The sequence below is a fragment of the Enoplosus armatus genome, chromosome 12 (genome assembly GCF_043641665.1).
Source record: "Enoplosus armatus isolate fEnoArm2 chromosome 12, fEnoArm2.hap1, whole genome shotgun sequence".
Lineage (NCBI taxonomy): Eukaryota > Metazoa > Chordata > Actinopteri > Centrarchiformes > Enoplosidae > Enoplosus > Enoplosus armatus.
This window is the reverse complement of record NC_092191.1, coordinates 24,130,661-24,149,664: the sequence shown is the minus strand read 5'-3', so window position 1 is coordinate 24,149,664 and position 19,004 is coordinate 24,130,661. Positions and strand designations below refer to the sequence as shown.

The following is a 19,004-nucleotide window of genomic DNA, read 5'->3' as shown; positions in this document are numbered from 1 at the left end:
TTGTTAGTAACCACCTTTTGTAAGACATGTAAAAGCTTGTCGTATTTTATGTCGTAAAACAAAACATTGAAATCTCTTAAGCTTGTGTTAACCACAGACCTTATTTCAGGCATCTAACCAAAAACCCATTCAAAAGACTCATAGACTTCCAGACGAGGGAAGAGGAAGTGTAGGAATGCGAACTCATTTCCAGGTTTTAGGACTCATTTCTGCCGCACTCTATTTTTAGTAATGCAAACAGGATTTTGTAAAAGGAACTTATATTTCCTGATTTAGTTGATTAGTTTAGTTCCTGAAAGAATTTTGTCAAAAAAGGTGCATCTGACTCTGCTCAGAGGATGACAGCGATCCATCTATCGCAATCAAAGCGGCACGTTGCAAAGTCAAGAAGGAAAATACATTTTATTTTCTTATTTTGTGTTTTTGAGGGCAAATGTCTGTAGCTGGCTCAAACCCCTTTTATACAGGGGAGGCGTGTATAGCATGGCTGAACTGGCCCACTTTGTACCCGTTTACAGTTGTCAAGTGTTCATCTCATCTCTCTGGTAGCAGTGCAGATCCATACACTGATGAACCACAGAATTACACTGAATCACATGATAACCAAATGAAGTTTCAGTTTCACTTCTCTCCTTCTGTCCATACACACTCTCTCTTTCTTGGGGAGTTGGTTGACTGACATTTAAAGGTCCCGTATTCTGCTCATTTCAGCTCTATATTTTTATGTTGGGTTTCCACTAGAGCAGCTTTGCATGATTCACAGCTCTATATCTCATGATCTGAACCCTGTCCACAATCTTGTACATTGCATTTTTTGTTATCAGGGAAGAGTCCAAACCAGAGATCCTCATTTCACTGGCAATCTTACCCCCCATTAAGTCTGTGGCTAATAATCTAGGGGGTAATCTTTGATTTAATTGTGCAGCACAAATTCTAAACGCTTTTTACCACTTAAAGAACAATGGGCCTCATGCAGGAAGCACTATACAAAGAAGTCTTCCACTTTTGTTCATATCCACGATTTGTTCTAGTTTTGTTAGTACCCATCGATTTCTGGGATTCACCAGTGTTTTCTTATTTTTGCTCTTGTCTTAAGAGAAAACTTACAAAGATAAGATAAAAAAACGTCTCGCTTTCAGAGTCCACAAATTGTTTGTTCAACGCAAGGAAACAAGGCAACAAAGTTTTACATTTGAGGATTACGTTGTGCTGCATATGTATGTGAGTAATTATCATGATTGGATTATTAAATTCCTGGGATAAAGAAATACTATTGGTCCACTGATCCCAATTAAGACTATAAAAGCGCTTGGCTTGGGCAATGCGTTTTTTATCTTCCATTTTCATGTCACACCCTTTTAATTTCAGTTACTGCGCGTCCCTCTGCTGACACGGCATTTACAGCATCACAAATGTTTTGATGTTCTTGTAACGCAGTAATGACGCTCTGGAAAAATCACGTTTACTTTGTTTAAAGAGGACCTATTATGCTTTTCCTTATTTTCTGTCATATACAGTGTTACAATGTTGGATATTCCTATTAAACGTCTACAAAGTTGCCAAATAATGAGGAGAACGTATGTAAAAGTGATCCCTGTGAGCCAAAAGCTCAGTCTTCAGACTGCTCAGAATGCTCCCTTCGCTTTTTGTGTCTTACTTCTGTGAGACGCATTGCAAAATACATCCCGGATTTCCTCAGATGGTCATCTGCTCAGGCCACAGCAGTGACAGCACGCCCACGAAGTAGAGGGCCGCTCATCCACCCGCTCCGTCTGTCTAAGTTGTTGGGCTGCTCTGCTCAGGACTACTCTTAACTAATACTCAGGTTGTTCAGTGTCTCACAGAAAGAGCTTTTTCTGTTGTGATGGAAAGGAGGTAGGTAGGTAGGAAGTTTCTTGACGGACAGATGGCTTTACTTGTTGCTAAAGGGATCGTTAACTACTGCTAACTGTAGCTGCCGTTCGCTAGTTAGCTGCGCATCTAGTAGTCCTCTTAGCCATAGATGTATATCTATGTTCTTAGTTAGCTGACTTTAACCTTCTGACTCTCGGAAATGTCCTGTTGCTGTCATGCAGTCGACCACAGTGGCTCGAGTATGAAGCGGTGCACTGTGCTCAGGGCTCAGAGGCGTCCCCCTCTGCAGGGAGCCGGCCAATCAGAGGAAAGTGGGCTTTTAGGGAGGCGGGCATTGAAGAGACAGGAGCTCAAACGGCTTGTGTCAGACAGTGGGTGAACTGAGGGGCTGCATGAAGGGCCAGAATAAGATGAAGAAGGATTTATTTGATCTGTGAATCATGCAAAGCTGCTCTAGTGGAGACACAAAATAAAGATGTAGAGCTGGAAATTAGCATAATACCTCCTCTTTAAGTTTATTGAACAGTAGCTCGATTTCACTACTGCTGAGGCTCTTCTTCTTCTTCTTCTTCTTCTTCTTCTTACAGCCTTTTTTGGTGGCATCTCTCCAATTCTTGGGCATGAGTATTTGCACACAGCACAACACCTGCCCTTATGTAGAGTTTAGGGGGGCGTTACCTATGCTAATAACAAACAATTGGACACGCGCCTCCAATTTATCATCAAGTGGGATTCATCATCCAGCATACCTGGGTAAGAGCAGATTTCGATGGTTAAGAATGTTTGGTGCATCTGTAGTTGGACTTCTCTTATTTTTTCTCTTAACAGGAAATTAAGAGAAAATATAAGAGACATTTAAGAGAATGTTGCTGAATGAGGCCCACTGTCAAAGTCACACCATTTGTTTTGTGGGACCTACAAAAACCTACAATTTCATTTCTGTCTGTAATGTCCTGGAGGGAACCCTGCAATCGCAGCACACCAGTGCTAATATCAACATTATAGAATGACACCAGGCTTGTGACTCGCTGCTGTGTTTTGTGTCTCTCACCCTTGCGTATTCAATCTTGAGTGTACAGCAGCCAGCGTAGATGTCGGCTCCGTTCAGAGCAGCTTTGGCCTTCTGAGCACACTGAACGGACTCAAACCTGGAGGAGCCATGGGGTCAAGGAGAGGACACTGGCACATTCCAGCACACAGCATGGAAAGACACACATGCTCACACACTCAGTAAGGATACTCCACCATGGCCTGGATTCCATTTCGTTTAAAGATGACGATCCTCAGCACACTGCCGATGGGGTTACACACTGTGTACAGAACATCCTGGACCAAAAAAAGCAAAGAAAGAAAGAAAGAAATTCAACATTCAGCACAATTGAAAAGGTTTCTGATGCTGCAGTTTGTCCTAACCTGCATGAGGCGCTCAGGCCATGTGGTCTTTTTCTGGGGTCTGGTGAATTCTTCTCTAAGACTCAAAACTCATATTCTTGACAAACTATTTTTGGTTTGCTGACATTCAGTAAATCAGCGATTCACTCCCAGATAATGCAAACACACCTCAAGAGAGTTTCAAGCATAAAGTACTGTGTTTGTTTCATTACTCTTGTCCCAAAAAGTACCTCATACCACATTGTAATACTCACACCACACACAGCGTACAGAAAGAAACTTTCAGTCAACCTTTGATGATGCTACAACAAGTAACCTTGAAATGTCAAATGTCAGTGTGTCAAACAGAAAACTCTGCCAAATTCAATTTTGTATCATTTTGGATTTCCTAAGAACATTTTTTGTAAAGCCCTCCCTCATCCAGTGACACACTTTATGAAGCATGTAGTCAAAAACTGACTGAAACTTGGTAGCGAGTGGTGAAATTGGCAAGCGTTTTTGGATGGATTGAGTTTGCCTTGATTCTTAACATCTTCACATGAATGTGTGAACCCAAAGATGTTAAATAATCTGAAATCCAACCCATAAAAGGTACCATAATAGAAAAAGAGTAGAAACTATTAAACCACTTGCTTGGTTGTTATATAATCTATCATTCTAATCTAACATTTTTTTTTACAGATCTATGATCAGCCATTCAAATGTCAGCTCATCTTCTACGAAAGATATGATAGAAACAAGTCCACATAGATGTGTGTGTGTGTTTACCGTGGTTATAGGGTAGAGGGGGTTCTGTATGGACAGCAGAAGGACCTTGTTGCCACTGTTGGGGTTGTCAGCATTGGTCGGCCTGGTGATTCTCTTGGATGTGGAGTAATTAAAGTACGCCTGTTGGCCTATTGAACAGATGGATGAAAATATGAACACATACAAGCATGTGTAACTAATCAATGAAGTAAATCTTGACAGTGAAAAGCCTAGGAATCGAACCTGCGATGTATACGGGCTCCTTGGCTCCACATGACACACAGCGGTCAGCGCTCTCCACCGCAGAGAACTCCACCAGTGCCTGGCGCTTGAATGGCATCATCATCACATAACTGAGAACACACACACACACACACACACACACGCTGTTCATTCAAATCTTTCCCACCTAATGGGCTTTCACTGGACACATCACCTCCTCTGCCAGCTGTACTGCAGAACCAACACCTCAAAACAGCTGATTGTGTTTCAGTCCCAGTACTCAAATTCTCAACAGAGGAGGTAAAGGAATTACCTGCCTTCTTTCCATTAAAGACAAAAGTAATGAATGACGAAACAATGTGATCCCTGCAGGTGCATTCAGACGAATGAGAGGTTAATGAATACTGCACCATGCAGGGAGTGTAAATAATGGAGAAGGAGTCGTTTAGAGTGGAAACTGCAGTATCACAAAATGTATACTTCAATTATTCAGCACGTGTAACTACCCTTTTACACTAAAGCTACTGAAAGTCTCCGCAGGTTATTACACCAATCACTTCATGTGTCCCTGATAAATATTCACGTTCAAATGTTCATGTTAGTCTATGCAGAACACTAACAAAAGACAAACAAGAAATACAATGTTCAAGTGAAGTCATGGTGGTGAGTGAGGTGCTTGTGGGAAACGTATAACATCCAAGTTATAATTTGTGATTTCTGTTGTTTGACTTGATGTTATTGATGATGATATAGGTATTTATATAGCAGATGTAGTAGTATGATGTCACCTACTCACCCGGACTCAACTGCATCTTTGCTCTCTCTACATTAAGGACCACAATGATGGGGAAAAAAGTACTTGGAATGTATTCTGTCATGCTTTGTATTTTTTGTAGGATTATTAAATTGATCAACTTAAATTATAATCATATGATATGAGTAAAAGTTGAACTGGGAATTTCACGCCCAGCTGCTATTACTCATTTAGACACCCAAAATTGGTTAAAATAAATAAATAAATAAAAATAATAAATAGGGCCCAGGTTTAAAAATACAGGAATTTCCCTTTAACTATCATTAGCGACAGCTGATATAATCTGCTATAGTGGCGACATTTGTCATTTTTGACCACTGAAAGCTATGCTCCATGCTAGGGATGTTAATAATTAACCGTTAACCGGCAATAAGAATTTTGGCCAATTAATACTATCAGTTAAACAATGAAATTTCTTTTATTATTTATAGCCACGATGTTGCTCCTGAGAGACGGCAACAGCACCCCTCATCAAGCTAATGACCGGGAGGCAGAGGTGGACACCTGTATGAGAGGCCTGGCCACTCCAGCGAGCACATGTAAAAATAAACCCTTTCTTTAAAAAAATATATATATTTGACATTCTAAATAGTCCAAATAGTCTAAATAGTACATTTTTATCTTAGCATCCCTATCCATGCCAGATAAAAATGAACAGCCTGCTAACCTGAATGTGTTCATGAATCTTTGCTAATTAGGAGGAGGGAGGTGAGATAAGAGATCTGATAACAGATTTGTGAGCCACAGAGTAAATCCAGTGTATTTTGCCAACCTGAGTATCAGAACTATGAGTCACTTGCACCTGTGTTCCCTTTCATATGCAAGTGAAATGCTCAAACTGTAGAGCCCTGCCAGTATCCTTTTCTTCTCTCTGGTGCCGATATGGGCCTGGACACCTCGCCAAGACTTTGTCTGTGAATTTGACTTAACTTGTCTCTGACTGTGTTTCAGCAGCTGAGCACAGGGGCCTCCGGACTGAACTAGGGGGACATGGCTGTATGTTTGCTCTAGCAAGACTAATATATATGTACAAGTAATGTAATATATATACACTGCTCAAAACAATTAAAGGAACACTTTGAAAACACATCAGATCTCAATGGGAAAAAAATCATGCTGGATATTATATATCTGTAATTATTATTTGTATATTGCTTTTCTTTTGTAAAAAATACTTCTAATTATTATTGACACAGTGCTTGTCTGCTGTGATTTCCCCGCTGTGGGATTAATAAAGTCTATCTTAATCTTAATCTTAATCTTAATATCTATACTGATATGGACTGTGTAATGTGTTAGGAACGAAAGGATGCCACATCGTTTGATGGAAATGAAAATTATCAACCTACAGAGGGCTGAATTCAAAGACACCCCGAAAATCAAAGTGAAAAAATGACGCGGCAGGCTAGTCCATTTTGCTGAAATTCCATTGCAGAAACTCAAAATGGTACTCAGTACTGTGTATTGCCCCCACGTGCTGACAACATCGGGGCATGCTCCTAATGAGACGACGGATGGTGTCCTGGGGTATCTCCTCCCAGATCTGGACCAGGGCATCACTGAGCTTCTGGACAGTCTGAGGAGCAACCTGGCGGCGTCAGATGGACCGAAACACAATGTCCCAGAGGTGTTCTATTGGATTCAGGTCAGGCGAGCGTGGGGGCCAGTCAATGGTATCAATTCCTTCATCCTTCAGGAACTGCCTGCATACTCTCGCCACATGAGGCCAGGCATTGTCGTGCACCAGGAGGAACCCAGGACCCACTGCACCAGCGTAGGGTCTGACAATGGGTCTGAGGATTTCATCCTGATACCTAATGGTAGTCAGGGTGCTGTTGTCTAACCTGTAGAGGTCTGTGCGTCCCTCCATGGATATGCCTCCCCAGACCATCACTGAGCCACCACCAAACTGAACGATGTTACAGGCAGCATAACGTTCTCCACGGCTTCTCCAGACACTTTCACGTCTGTCACGTGCTCAGGGTGAACCTGCTCTCATCTGTGAAAAGCACAGGGCCTGCCAATTCTGGTGTTCTATGGCAAATGCCAATCGAGCTCCACGGTGCCGGGCAGTGAGCACAGGGCCCACTAGAGGACGTCGGGCCCTCAGGCCACCCACATGAAGTCTGTTTCTGATTGTTTGGTCAGAGACATTCACACCAGTGGCCTGCTGGAGGTCATTTTGTAGGGCTCTGGCAGTGCTCATCCTGTTCCTCCTTGCACAAAGGAGCAGGTACCGGTCCTGCTGATGGATTAAGGACCTTCTACGGCCCTGTCCAGCTCTCCTAGAGTAACTGCCTGTCTCCTGGAATCTCCTCCATGCTCTTGAGACTGTGCTGGGAGACACAGCAAACCTTCTGGCAATGGCACGTAATGATGTGCCATCCTGGAGGAGTTGGACTGCCTGTGCAACCTCTGTAGGGTCCAGGTATGGCCTCATGCTACCAGTAGTGACACTGACCCTAGCCAAATGCAAATCTAGTGAAAAACAGTCAGAAAAGATGAGGAGGGAAAAAATGTCAGTGGCCTCCACCTGGAAAACCATTCCTGTTTTGGGGGTCGTCTCATTGTTGCCCCTCTAGTGCACCTGTTGTTAATTTCATTAACACCAAAGCAGCTGAAACTGATTAACAGCCCCCTCTGCTACTTAACTGACCAGATCAATATCCCAGAAGTTTAATTAACTTGATGCTATACTCTTAAAAGTGTTCCTTTAATTTTTTTGAGCAGTGTACAAGACTCAGTTGCTCTGTCTTTCTCTCTCTTTCGCACACACACACACACACACACACAAACACACACACACACACACAAGCACACAAACTCTCTCACACACACACACACACACACACACACACACACACACACACACACACACACACACGTGTGTGCTGTCTCACCATATGGGGCCAAACTTCTCCAGGGCATCTATCAGGTCTGCTTCCACCACGGCCTCACACAGACCCCTGACATGGACCACTGGGCTGGGAGAGATACGATGGGAGTCCTCGCCATTATCCTGCAACACACACACACAGTCCGCCACAGTTACACACTATGGCTGTGTTCACATCAAGCTGATCTGCGGCTTGCTGCATTTGCATCCCTGAGGTCCCCACACAAAGGTATCTGCAGGGTCATGGGGCAGGTTGAACCTGACACAACTTAAGCCACAATTAAATGCAATGTCATGAAGCGAGGTGCTGCGTTTAAATTAAATACATCCAAGTGCACATGTGCATATTCCCATATTCCTGGCTGATACATGAACAACATCATTCTACTGTTCCCACTGCAATTGTCTAGGAAGAGGATAAAATAAATGTCCCAAAGATAACATACACTAGCACTATAAATAGCTGTGCAGTGTTTTAGCATCTGATAAACCTTCAAACAGTAATCTGCTACTGAAGCTGGACTCCCTTGATCTTCTCACCAGGACCTGAAACAACACGCTCCCACAAACGCATCTTTAATGCAGCGCTGTTTTCTGTCTGCCGCCAGCAGCAGGATAACGTGGAGAGCACATTCAGATTAAGTGATGCTAAAGGCTGTGGTGGTGTAATAATTCACTGCTGTTGCATTTCTAACTGTGAAAGATTTAAGACTGATGTGTATCTGTGTAAAAGTACATTTAAAGCTACAGTAGGCAATATTATTGAATTATAATTTTGGTTGAAATAACTAATTTTGACGATTGCATGTCACTAACAATATCTAATTGAAAGGCTCTGTCTGTGAGCACCCGCCCCCTTTGTATTTAGTCAGACTGTACATAAAGATGGCCGACGCATCTCCACCTCCTCCCACTGTACAAAAATGAAGCCAATCCCAGCTGTCAATCATGACGTTTCACCCCGTTTTTATAGCATCAAACAACAAATAAATAAAATCAAACTTATTAATGACAGAAACAATCTTTTGGAAAAATTTATTTGATGTGTACTTTGATTTTTTTAATTTGGCCCATGTCCCATCCGCTCACATGGGGGGGGGGGTCTTATGACCTATACTGCAGCCAGCCACCAGGGGGCGATCGAGACGGTTTGGCTTCATTTTCAGGGAGCTGTGATGTCGTCCATCTTTATGTACAGTCTATGTATTTAGTCTTTTCAAAAACCGGACCCAGTCTGAATCAAACAACCAATCAAGGTTAGCTAGCACGGAACTGGCCAATCACATCGACTCTGTACAAACGAGGGCTTCTACAGAGGGTTCCACCTTCATCAGAACGGCTGGAAGAGAGGAATCAAAACCCAGAGCCCCTGATCTGCAGTAGCTGTGTGATGCAGTCATGTCAACACAGAGCAGAATCTCTAAGGAATGTTTCCAACATCTTTTTGAATCCATGCCACCGAGGATCCAGGCTGTTCTGGGGGGCAAAAGGGGGTCCTATCCAGTATAAGACACGAGATAGTAGGTGTACCTAATAAAGTGGCCACTGAGAGTATATTAACCAGTGTAAGCAGTGTAAAGACAGCTTCAGAAAACCCTTTTTCATTCTGGTTGCTAATAATTTTTGCACGGCCAGTTGCTAAGTGGACCACCAGGCTGGTGCCAAATCTTTGCTGGAGAGTTCTACAAGTGAAAAGCCTCCCAGACCAGTTTGAAGGATGTATCAGGCAGCTACTACGCATCCAACCAGTCAGCTTAGAATTACTTAGCAAAACAATTGAATTCTGTCTGTAAGAAAATGAATTAGTGGAAGTTTGAAGTAGTTCCAAATCTCCCAGTGTTTCAGCTTGAATAAATACAAGACATCAACGACAAGCAGGAAATCAGTGGTCACTCAAGAGTAGCAGTGCTGGCAAAGGCCCACGTTGCAACTCAATAAGGCTGTTTTGGACTGTCATTTATGAATATGGAGTATTCTTGAAGACTCAGGACATGGAAATGAAGACAGGAGAGAGAGAGACAGTACATGTGAAAGGGAATTCTAGTCAAACCCTCACACTTCTCTCTAATCTTTTCTTCTTATCTCGTTCATCCCCGTCAGATATTCTGTCTCTTTTAAACTTTAATCTCTTCCCTCATCTGCTTGTCTCATTCTCCTTCTATCATTCATCCCTTCCCCCATCTTCCCTCTTTTTTGTCCTTCTCTTTCACATTGACATTCCTTTTAGGCTATTTATAGAGGCAGATGGCTCATCTGAGTGTTTGGAGAGGAAAAATGGCATGAGACTAACTTTTCCCTCTGTTGACTGGCTTCTCTGTTTCAGACACGTTAGCATTATTTCTTCACGTGGCACCCCGGCTAGCAGGGAAAGTTCCCACAACACTGGCTAACGTTACCTACAAGTTCTAACCATGTTTTAAAGAAACTGTTTTAATCTAATGTTCAAAGACCATTTTAAGGATGTTTATCATTTAAGGGTAAATAACGTTTTAACTGCAACGTTCTGAGAATGTTTTGAGGACATTGTTGAGGTAGCAGATTGTAGAGTGTTCTTTTATAAAACATTCCCACAATGTTACATGATAACAAAGAAAGAACATTCTCAATGCAACATTCGAAAATGTTTTCAGGATGTTATTGAGGCCTGAGATGAAAGTGCTGGGATGTCCATTGTGCAGGTTTTTAAAAAGGAGAGACACAGAGCATTCACATTACTTAACAGGGTGTCCATTATCCACCATTGTAAATTGAGTAGTTTGATACCGATTTCTGTAGATTAATATGAATATATTCAGCTGTAATCTCAGACATGGTTATTATCTCTACATCTTTTTTTTCCTTCATTGAGTTTTATTGATCTCTACTGTTGTTGCATACCTTTATTTAACCTCTTTTCTCCATCCTGATTCCTTACATCCAAACCCAGGCGATCTTAAATGGGCCCTATTCATTAATCAATACACAGGACATGTTTAGCCTTCAGGATAAGTGAGTGTCGGCCCTGGATGTATTATGATCCCAAACAGATCTTAATCTTAAAACAGACCAGTTTTTTATTTTAGTCTAGTCTTGTCTCTATGATGACAGGTGGGGTCTACCCCGCCCAGGATGACATGGTTAATGCACACTAGCACACAGACACATTTGTAGAAAATCTTGTTTTCGCAAACCTCCAGTGGTTTAAGGTCTCACTTTGCTGCAGTGTACTGCAGGTGTGTCAGTTGCACGGTGACGTCACAGTTGGGTGTGGCTACAGGTGCAACAGAGCACTCTTCTGACCACACACACAACCAGAGAGTACAGCAAAACACAGGCTGCCGTTAAGCTGTTTAAAGGGGAAATATTATGCTTTTCCTTATTTTCTGTCATATATATAATGTCGGAGGGGGAAGAGAGGGACGCGCTGTCCACCTGCTCAGTCTTTCTGAGTTGTTGGGCTGCCCTGCTGAGGACTGCTCTTTACTAATACTCAGGTTGTTCAGTATGTCTCACAGAAAGAGCTTTCTCTGTTGTGAAGGAAAGGAGGTAGGTTAGTAGGTAGTTTCTTGACGGACAGATGGCTTTACTTGTTGCAAAAGTAACCGTTAACTACTGCTAACTGTAGCTGCCGTTTGCTAGTTAGCTGTGCATCTAGCAGTCCTCTTAGCCACAGATATATATCTATATCTATGCTCTTAGTTAGCTGACTGTAACCATCTACTCTCAGAGCCCAGGACTGAAAACCTCCTCCTCCCGGCGGTCCAAAGTTCCTATGCTGGCAGTGTAAACACCAACACCTCCCTGGTGCTCAGAGCGAACTGAGCTAACAGCAGCTACAGTTAGCAGCAGTTAGCAGTTACTTTATAAAGCTTTCTGTCCATCAGGAAACTCCGTAAAACACAGAGAGTTAAGGCAGAGCAGCCGGAGGACATCAGAGGGAAAACCAGAACACATTTTCTCCATAAAATGATGGAGTTTCACTAATATCAGTGAAGAAAGTTGTGTGTTTTTGTACAGTAATCAGTGAGGCCCAGTCCCTAGAAACACTCAGCTCCAGCAGCATCTATCGTTTTTGATGTTTGATTTGTATGATAAGTGTCCCATATCTCTATTTTCCAAGCCAAGTTACTGTTGCCGTCATGTGCCATTGAGCACAGCAACACTTATTTGATAACTGAATCATGCAAAGCTACTCTGGTGGTGTCCCAAAATAAAAATATAGAGCTGGAAATGAGCATAATAGGGCCCCTTCAAAAATAGCATTGACTTATGGACAACATATAGTTTAGGTACATTCAGTTTAGAATATTTCCCTTGTGTCAAGATACTGTTGCCACGTGTTTTTTTCTAGCATACTTCCCTAACATTCAAGCAAAACTGCGACATGCTTGTTGCATAGATCTAGGACGGTGGATTAGCGATGGCTCTGTTGTGTGGAAGGGTCAAATGCGCTCTTGGCTAATAAGTATTGAGCAGGTAGCAATCATTCATTTTGAGCGATTCTTTCTTCTTCAGTAACTCATAGCAGTAATATCCACAATCACCACATTTTTAAGTGCATCTAAAGAAAATGCAATGACCAATGACATCAGTAGTATTGTGTCATACAGTATCTTTCTTCCACTTCTTTTTTCTTCTAAAGCCCCTTCCGAGTCTTCATGTTCTAAGTCAGCAGTGCAGTCTGAAAATACCATATCTCTCTCTCTCTCTCTCTCTGTGCTGCAGCCTGCAGAACACTGACTGGACAGCCGCCATCTTCTCACTGCTCTCAGCCTAGCATGAAGTCATGCTCTTAGTCATCAGCTCGCACACTAACACAAATAGCCAACACTTCAATTCCCCTGGCAACAAGACGACTTCCTGGTTTGGATTTAGAACAGAGTTTAGATAGATCCTAGGACCTGGTTTCTCATTAATAACAAACCAAGTGGTTGAGAAGTTGTGCATTATTTGGTGGTTTTGCGATTGGCATTGCTTGGGCCAGAAACTAAAAAACACTATTACACCATAAAATGCTGATTCAAGGTCACAATTACCTTTAGGAAGGGTTACATAACTGTCACTCCCACCAGAAAACTAAAAAGTACATTAACCGCCAGTCAACCAGTCCTTCTGTATGCTTGACTTGATTTCACACAATTCTGGATTTCTCAGTTCTGCACTAATGAAGCTCAGTGTAAGTTCAATCAGGAAGACTTAATGCCTCATTCATTCACATCCTGCTCTCTCTCTTCCTGTTTCTCTAATCAGCTGATCTCTCACTTATCCAACCAGATTTAGCCACAATCTGTATCAGCCAATCATATTTGTTCTCCTCTCGCTTGCTGTCAGCTGTCATTTCAGTGTGGAATTGCTGCAACGCTTCTCCACCCCACTCACCTCTAGTCATCACATTCAGTGTCTGGGTGGAGCTCATCAGAAGACCACTCCTTATCACATCCAGGTCTTCAGCCGTCAGCCTCACAGCTTCACTGCCCCCCCCCCTTTAAAATACGATGGGGTCTAATCGCCAATGACTCTTCACATTTCTCATCTTCATATGGACGTGTCAATAAAATATTTGTTCACTCGTATGAAGCCTCTCCTGATTGAAATGGCTTCATGTTTATCTGGAGCTGTTGTCACAAAAAGTCAAAACCTGTCAAAGTGCAGGCCTATGCTGAGCTAGATGATGACCAAAATCTTTCAAGTTGATCTCCATACGTGAACTCATTTTTCAGACACAAATGACTTTGGAATTGGAATAGTGAAAAATGAATTTGGCAATAGTTAGAATATCTTTAAATCCCTCAGCTTTAAATCTAATAATACTGTTTAATACTGTCCAGCTGCAGAAAACCACCTTGTCTGTACCCATAGTGTCACACCAGCCAATCATAAGTACAATCATATGATCAGCACTCACCGAATCAAATGAGTGCGAGTGCTGATCATGGTCTTGACTCTCTACTCACGTCGCCTTGTTGTTTATTTCACGTTTATTTCAAGAGGGCACTGGTATAATCAAGATAACTTCACCCGAACGAGCTGGATGAGAATTCACAGGATCATATTAGGTGTCTGACATCACGTTAACCTGGATTGGTTGCACCATGTTTGAAGAGCAGGGCCACATTCTTTCACATTCAATTCAATTCTTCATTCTTCAACATTCTTCTTATAATGAAAGAATGTTGATGGATGAGAACATGCCGGTTATTGAGAAATCAGTTTGATCTGTTGGTTTACTACAACTAAGTCTCCCAATGAAGATTACCTTTACTTATACATGACAAAATATACAACAAAATTTGGACTTATTTCACCTCTGTCAGCAACCACTACCTCGTCATTTACACTTTAAATGTCACAAGTGCACATGCGCAACAGAGCAATACATACATATATATATATATATACTGTATATACATATGCATTGTTTTTGTATATATTTTTACTTTATTTTTCACTTAAATATTGTAAATGTGTATATTTTTTATTTTTTCTATGTTTGTACATACTCTTATTTCTAAATTCATGCTACTTTCTACTCTTGAATGGGAGCACCAGTACTGTCTAATTTCCCCGAATAAATCAATAAAGTATTCCTGATTCTGATGAAATTGAGTTTAAGATGCTGTGAGCAAAAAAACAAAATACACTCAACTAAAATATCCTGACCGTTACAAACACAATGGAGCCGTTTGACATTAAAACGGGGATTTGTCATTTGAATACTAAAACTATTAAATGACTCACTCACTCAAAAATGTCGCGCAAGTAAAGCTGCTTTTTTAACAGATTTTAGTAACGTGTCATTTGATTGTCACTACGATTGTCACAATAGTCTCTTGCGGGGGGGGGGGGGACCTAGTGAGCAAGCCATGGAGTAGGTCACATTTTGTGAACCTCTGCAGAAGAAGTGATGCATTTCATTTTAAAATGTTCTTACAGGGGAGCATGCCCACGGACCCCCCCCCCCAAAGGGTTCCGAGGTCCACCCACAGTCTATCATTAAAAACACACACTCCTTCTTTCATATCAGACACCTCTATTATATTCTATGTACCCATTAGATTGCATTACATTTAGATTAGGTTAAAATTTAGATTAGATTGTATTAGATTACATTTAGATTAGTTTAAAATTTAGATTAGATTTGGTTATAGATTAAGTTAAAGATTAGATTGGATTGGATTAGATTATCTTAAAGTTTGCATTGATTAGAGAGGACTGTAAAAAAAAAACTTTGGGGTGGGTATTGTTTGAAATTACTAGTACTGACACCCGAGTTACTACAAAAGAGCCAAAGTTCTCAAATGTTGAATGTTAATCTGCCAAGGAAGCAGCACTTTGCCTGAGAAATTACTTGACAATGACAACGAATAGAAATTGTGTACATTAATTATCAATTAATTATACATTTATACATTTCAATGTCGTTGTATTTTTCATATTTTTGTGAAAATGTAATTCTTTAATACTAATACACCGACAGATTTCAATGACTTCTCAATAATTCATTTTAACATGAAATCATCAATTCTGCCTCTAATGAAAGGGAGACATTTGCATCTGAACATGACTTCATGTGTGAAAAGTCTTCATCAGGATCCAGTTAACTATAAACTGCACTTTCGCACTCAGCTATGGATCAACTTTAAGCCACCTTTGAAGAACTGGAAAATCCAGGACTGTGTCAAATCATCAACAATCAAATCATGCTAACTCAGATATCCACATATTATGAAGAACAGAACCCAGTTGATTGTTTCATTTCAACCTGGCCTGACCTTGCAATAACACACAGCGCCTACAGTTTCAGTACTGACATAGTTGTATGAGTACACACTTTTGACAATACATACAAATGCACATCATACATATGTATATAATATTACATTATTAGCTAGAAGTTAGGGTTTGGTTGTAAAATATGTTCTTCCAGGACACAGTGGTGACATGAATACACCCTGCACGCCAAACACACCGTCCTCACACTGACCTCATAGACAGGAAGAACCCATCGAAGCTCCCCCTCATCTATTGTAACCCTTTCATGAAAAAGTGAGTGTGTTTTTAACACAAACATATGGAATTTGAATTGCTGACTATTATTTGTATTTCAGAAACAAGGCCTTTTTTCATGAGACACTTGTTTCCGTGACTTTCTTGTCTGTGCTATATAGTGATGTATAATGCATAAATGGATATACTTAGTGCAATTATGCTTTAGATAATGTTCACATAGCATTTAGGCTCATTAATAACTGCAAAGCCCGCAGTCATCACTGTATTTATGAGCAATGTTAACCTCGGACTGGCATTCAAGTGATTCTCGGTTTATCACTGCTAAAGCTTCTTGAGCACAGTTGCTCCCTTTAGTTCTAGCACGCATTTTTCTGACAGCAGGGCTGGGTGCCATCCAAAATAATTCACTTCACAGTTCAAACAAAGTTGGAGAATTTCAATCAACGCTCAAGCCACTCTTATCTGACTGCCAATGTATTGGTGCCTGTTAGACCCTGCAATATATCATGGCTCCTAGAGGTTTGTGTACATTCTACAGTGCATCCGGAAAGTATTCACAGCGCTTCACTTTTTCCACATTTTGTTATGTTGCAGCCTTATACCAAAATGGATTAAATTCATTTTTTTCCTCAAAATTCTACACACAACACCCCATAATGACAACGTGAAAAAAGTTTTTTTGAGATTTTTGCAAATTTATTAAAAATAAAAAACCTGATAAATCACATGTACATAAGTATTCACAGCCTTTGCTCAATACTTTGTTGATGCACCTTTGGCAGCAATTACAGCCTCAAGTCTTTTTGAATATGATGCCACAAGCTTGGCACACCTATCTTTGGGCAGTTTCACCCATTCCTCTTTGCAGCACCTCTCAAGCTCCATCAGGTTGGATGGGAAGCGTCGGTGCACAGCCATTTTCAGATCTCTCCAGAGATGTTCAATCGGATTCAAGTCTGGGCTCTGGCTGGGCCACTCAAGGACATTCACAGAGTTGTCCTGAAGCCACTCCTTTGATATCTTGGCTGTGTGCTTAGGGTCGTTGTCCTGCTGAAAGATAAACCGTCGCCCCAGTCTGAGGTCAAGAGCGCTCTGGAGCAGGTTTTCATCCAGGATGTCTCTGTACTTTGCTGCATTCATCTTTCCCTCTATCCTGACTAGTCTCCCAGTTCCTGCCGCTGAAAAACATCCCCACAGCATGATGCTGCCACCACCATGCTTCACTGTAGGGATGGTATTGGCCTGGTGATGAGCGGTGCCTGGTTTCCTCCAAACGTGACGCCTGGCATTCACACCAAAGAGTTCAATCTTTGTCTCATCAGACGAGAGAATTTTGTTTCTCATGGTCTGAGAGTCCTTCAGGTGCCTTTTGGCAAACTCCAGGCGGGCTGCTATGTGCCTTTTACTAAGGAGTGGCTTCCGTCTGGCCACTCTACCATACAGGCCTGATTGGTGGATTGCTGCAGAGATGGTTGTCCTTCTGGAAGGTTCTCCTCTCTCCACAGAGGAACTCTGGAGCTCTGACAGAGTGACCATCGGGTTCTTGGTCACCTCCCTGACTAAGGCCCTTCTCCCCCGATTACTCAGTTTAGATGGCCGGCCAGCTCTAGGAAGAGTCCTGGTGGTTCCGAACTTCTTCCACTTACGGATGATGGAGGCCACTGTGCTCATTGGGACCTTCAAAGCAGCAGAAATTTTTCTGTAACCTTCCCCAGATTTGTGCCTCGAGACAATCCTGTCTCGGAGGTCTACAGACAATTCCTTTGACTTCATGCTTGGTTTGTGCTCTGACATGCACTGTCAACTGTGGGACCTTATATAGACAGGTGTGTGCCTTTCCAAATCATGTCCAATCAACTGAATTTACCACAGGTGGACTCCAATTAAGCTGCAGAAACATCTCAAGGATGATCAGTGGAAACAGGATGCACCTGAGCTCAATTTTGAGCTTCATGGCAAAGGCTGTGAATACTTATGTACATGTGATTTCTTAGTTTTTTATTTTTAATAAATTTGCAAAAATTTCAAAAAAACTTTTTTCACATTGTCATTATGGGGTGTTGTGTGTAGAATTTTGAGCAAAAAAATTAATTTAATCCATTTTGGAATAAGGGTGTAACATAACAAAATGTGGAAAAAGTGAAGCGCTGTGAATACTTTCCGGATGCACTGTATATAGGATTTTTAAAAATATTTTTGATCCAGTATCTTGTGGTATGAATGATATCAAGTCTGTCATGGGTTGTTTTTCTGCAACTCTATCTTGGACAGAGCACTGTTGAAATTTGCAATCTGAATTTAGATGTTTCTGGCCTTTTTTCTCCCTTCCACATCCTGTCACATTCAGTCGGAACACAATGTGCACAGCACACAGTACAACATAACACTACACATCACAGAGTGTCTGACAATACAGCATGGCACTACACACAATCTCACAGTTCAACCTGATACAATGCACCAAAGGGCATCTGTTTGGTTTTGATGCTGGCGATCTCTCTTTCTCTCACACACACAAATAATATGTAAAACAGGACTTTTATGAACAATTACGTACAATGTACATATCACAAATAAAGGTGCAACAATTGGTCAACTGAATGAAAATCAATTGCCAGCTATTTTGATAATGGATTGATGGTTTTAGCCATTTTTCAAGCAAAAATGTCAAATGTTCGCTGGTTCCAGCTTGTTAAATGTGAGGATTTGCTGCTTTTCTTTGTCGTTTATGACGGTAAATGAAGAGTCTTTGGGTTTTGGACTGTCGGTCGGACTAAAGAAGCAATTTGAAGACGTCACTTTTTTTCACATTTTATAGACTGAACAATTAATCGTGGAGAAAATCAGCAGATTCACCAATAATGACATCGTTAGTTGCAGCGCTAATCACAAATCAGCTTTTATAAATGTAAAATACAATTTACAAATAGCAGATAGTGTGCAACTGTTTTAATTAACAAATCCACATGTAAAATTATTTGTAACCGGAGACGCTGTGCAGAATTAGCATCATAGTTTCAGTCAACCGATTTGTAACTTTTAGAATCAGGCCGTCGACCGGTTCTTGGTCCATTTAGATCGATCCAGGGG

At 41.4% G+C, this 19,004-nt stretch overlaps 1 protein-coding gene across 1 annotated transcript in view; it reads right to left on the bottom strand.

Annotated features, from left to right (window-relative positions):
• Positions 1-19,004, bottom strand: part of LOC139294077 (heterogeneous nuclear ribonucleoprotein L-like) — a 44,379-nt gene that overhangs the window by 18,793 nt on the left and 6,582 nt on the right. Inside the window, exons 2-6 of the mRNA XM_070915856.1 lie at positions 7,930-8,048; positions 4,237-4,346; positions 4,015-4,142; positions 3,095-3,180; positions 2,906-3,002 (exon numbers count right to left, since the gene is read on the bottom strand). Coding sequence (XP_070771957.1) covers positions 2,906-3,002; positions 3,095-3,180; positions 4,015-4,142; positions 4,237-4,346; positions 7,930-8,048 — 540 coding nt within the window. The remainder of the gene's footprint in view (positions 1-2,905; positions 3,003-3,094; positions 3,181-4,014; positions 4,143-4,236; positions 4,347-7,929; positions 8,049-19,004) is intronic.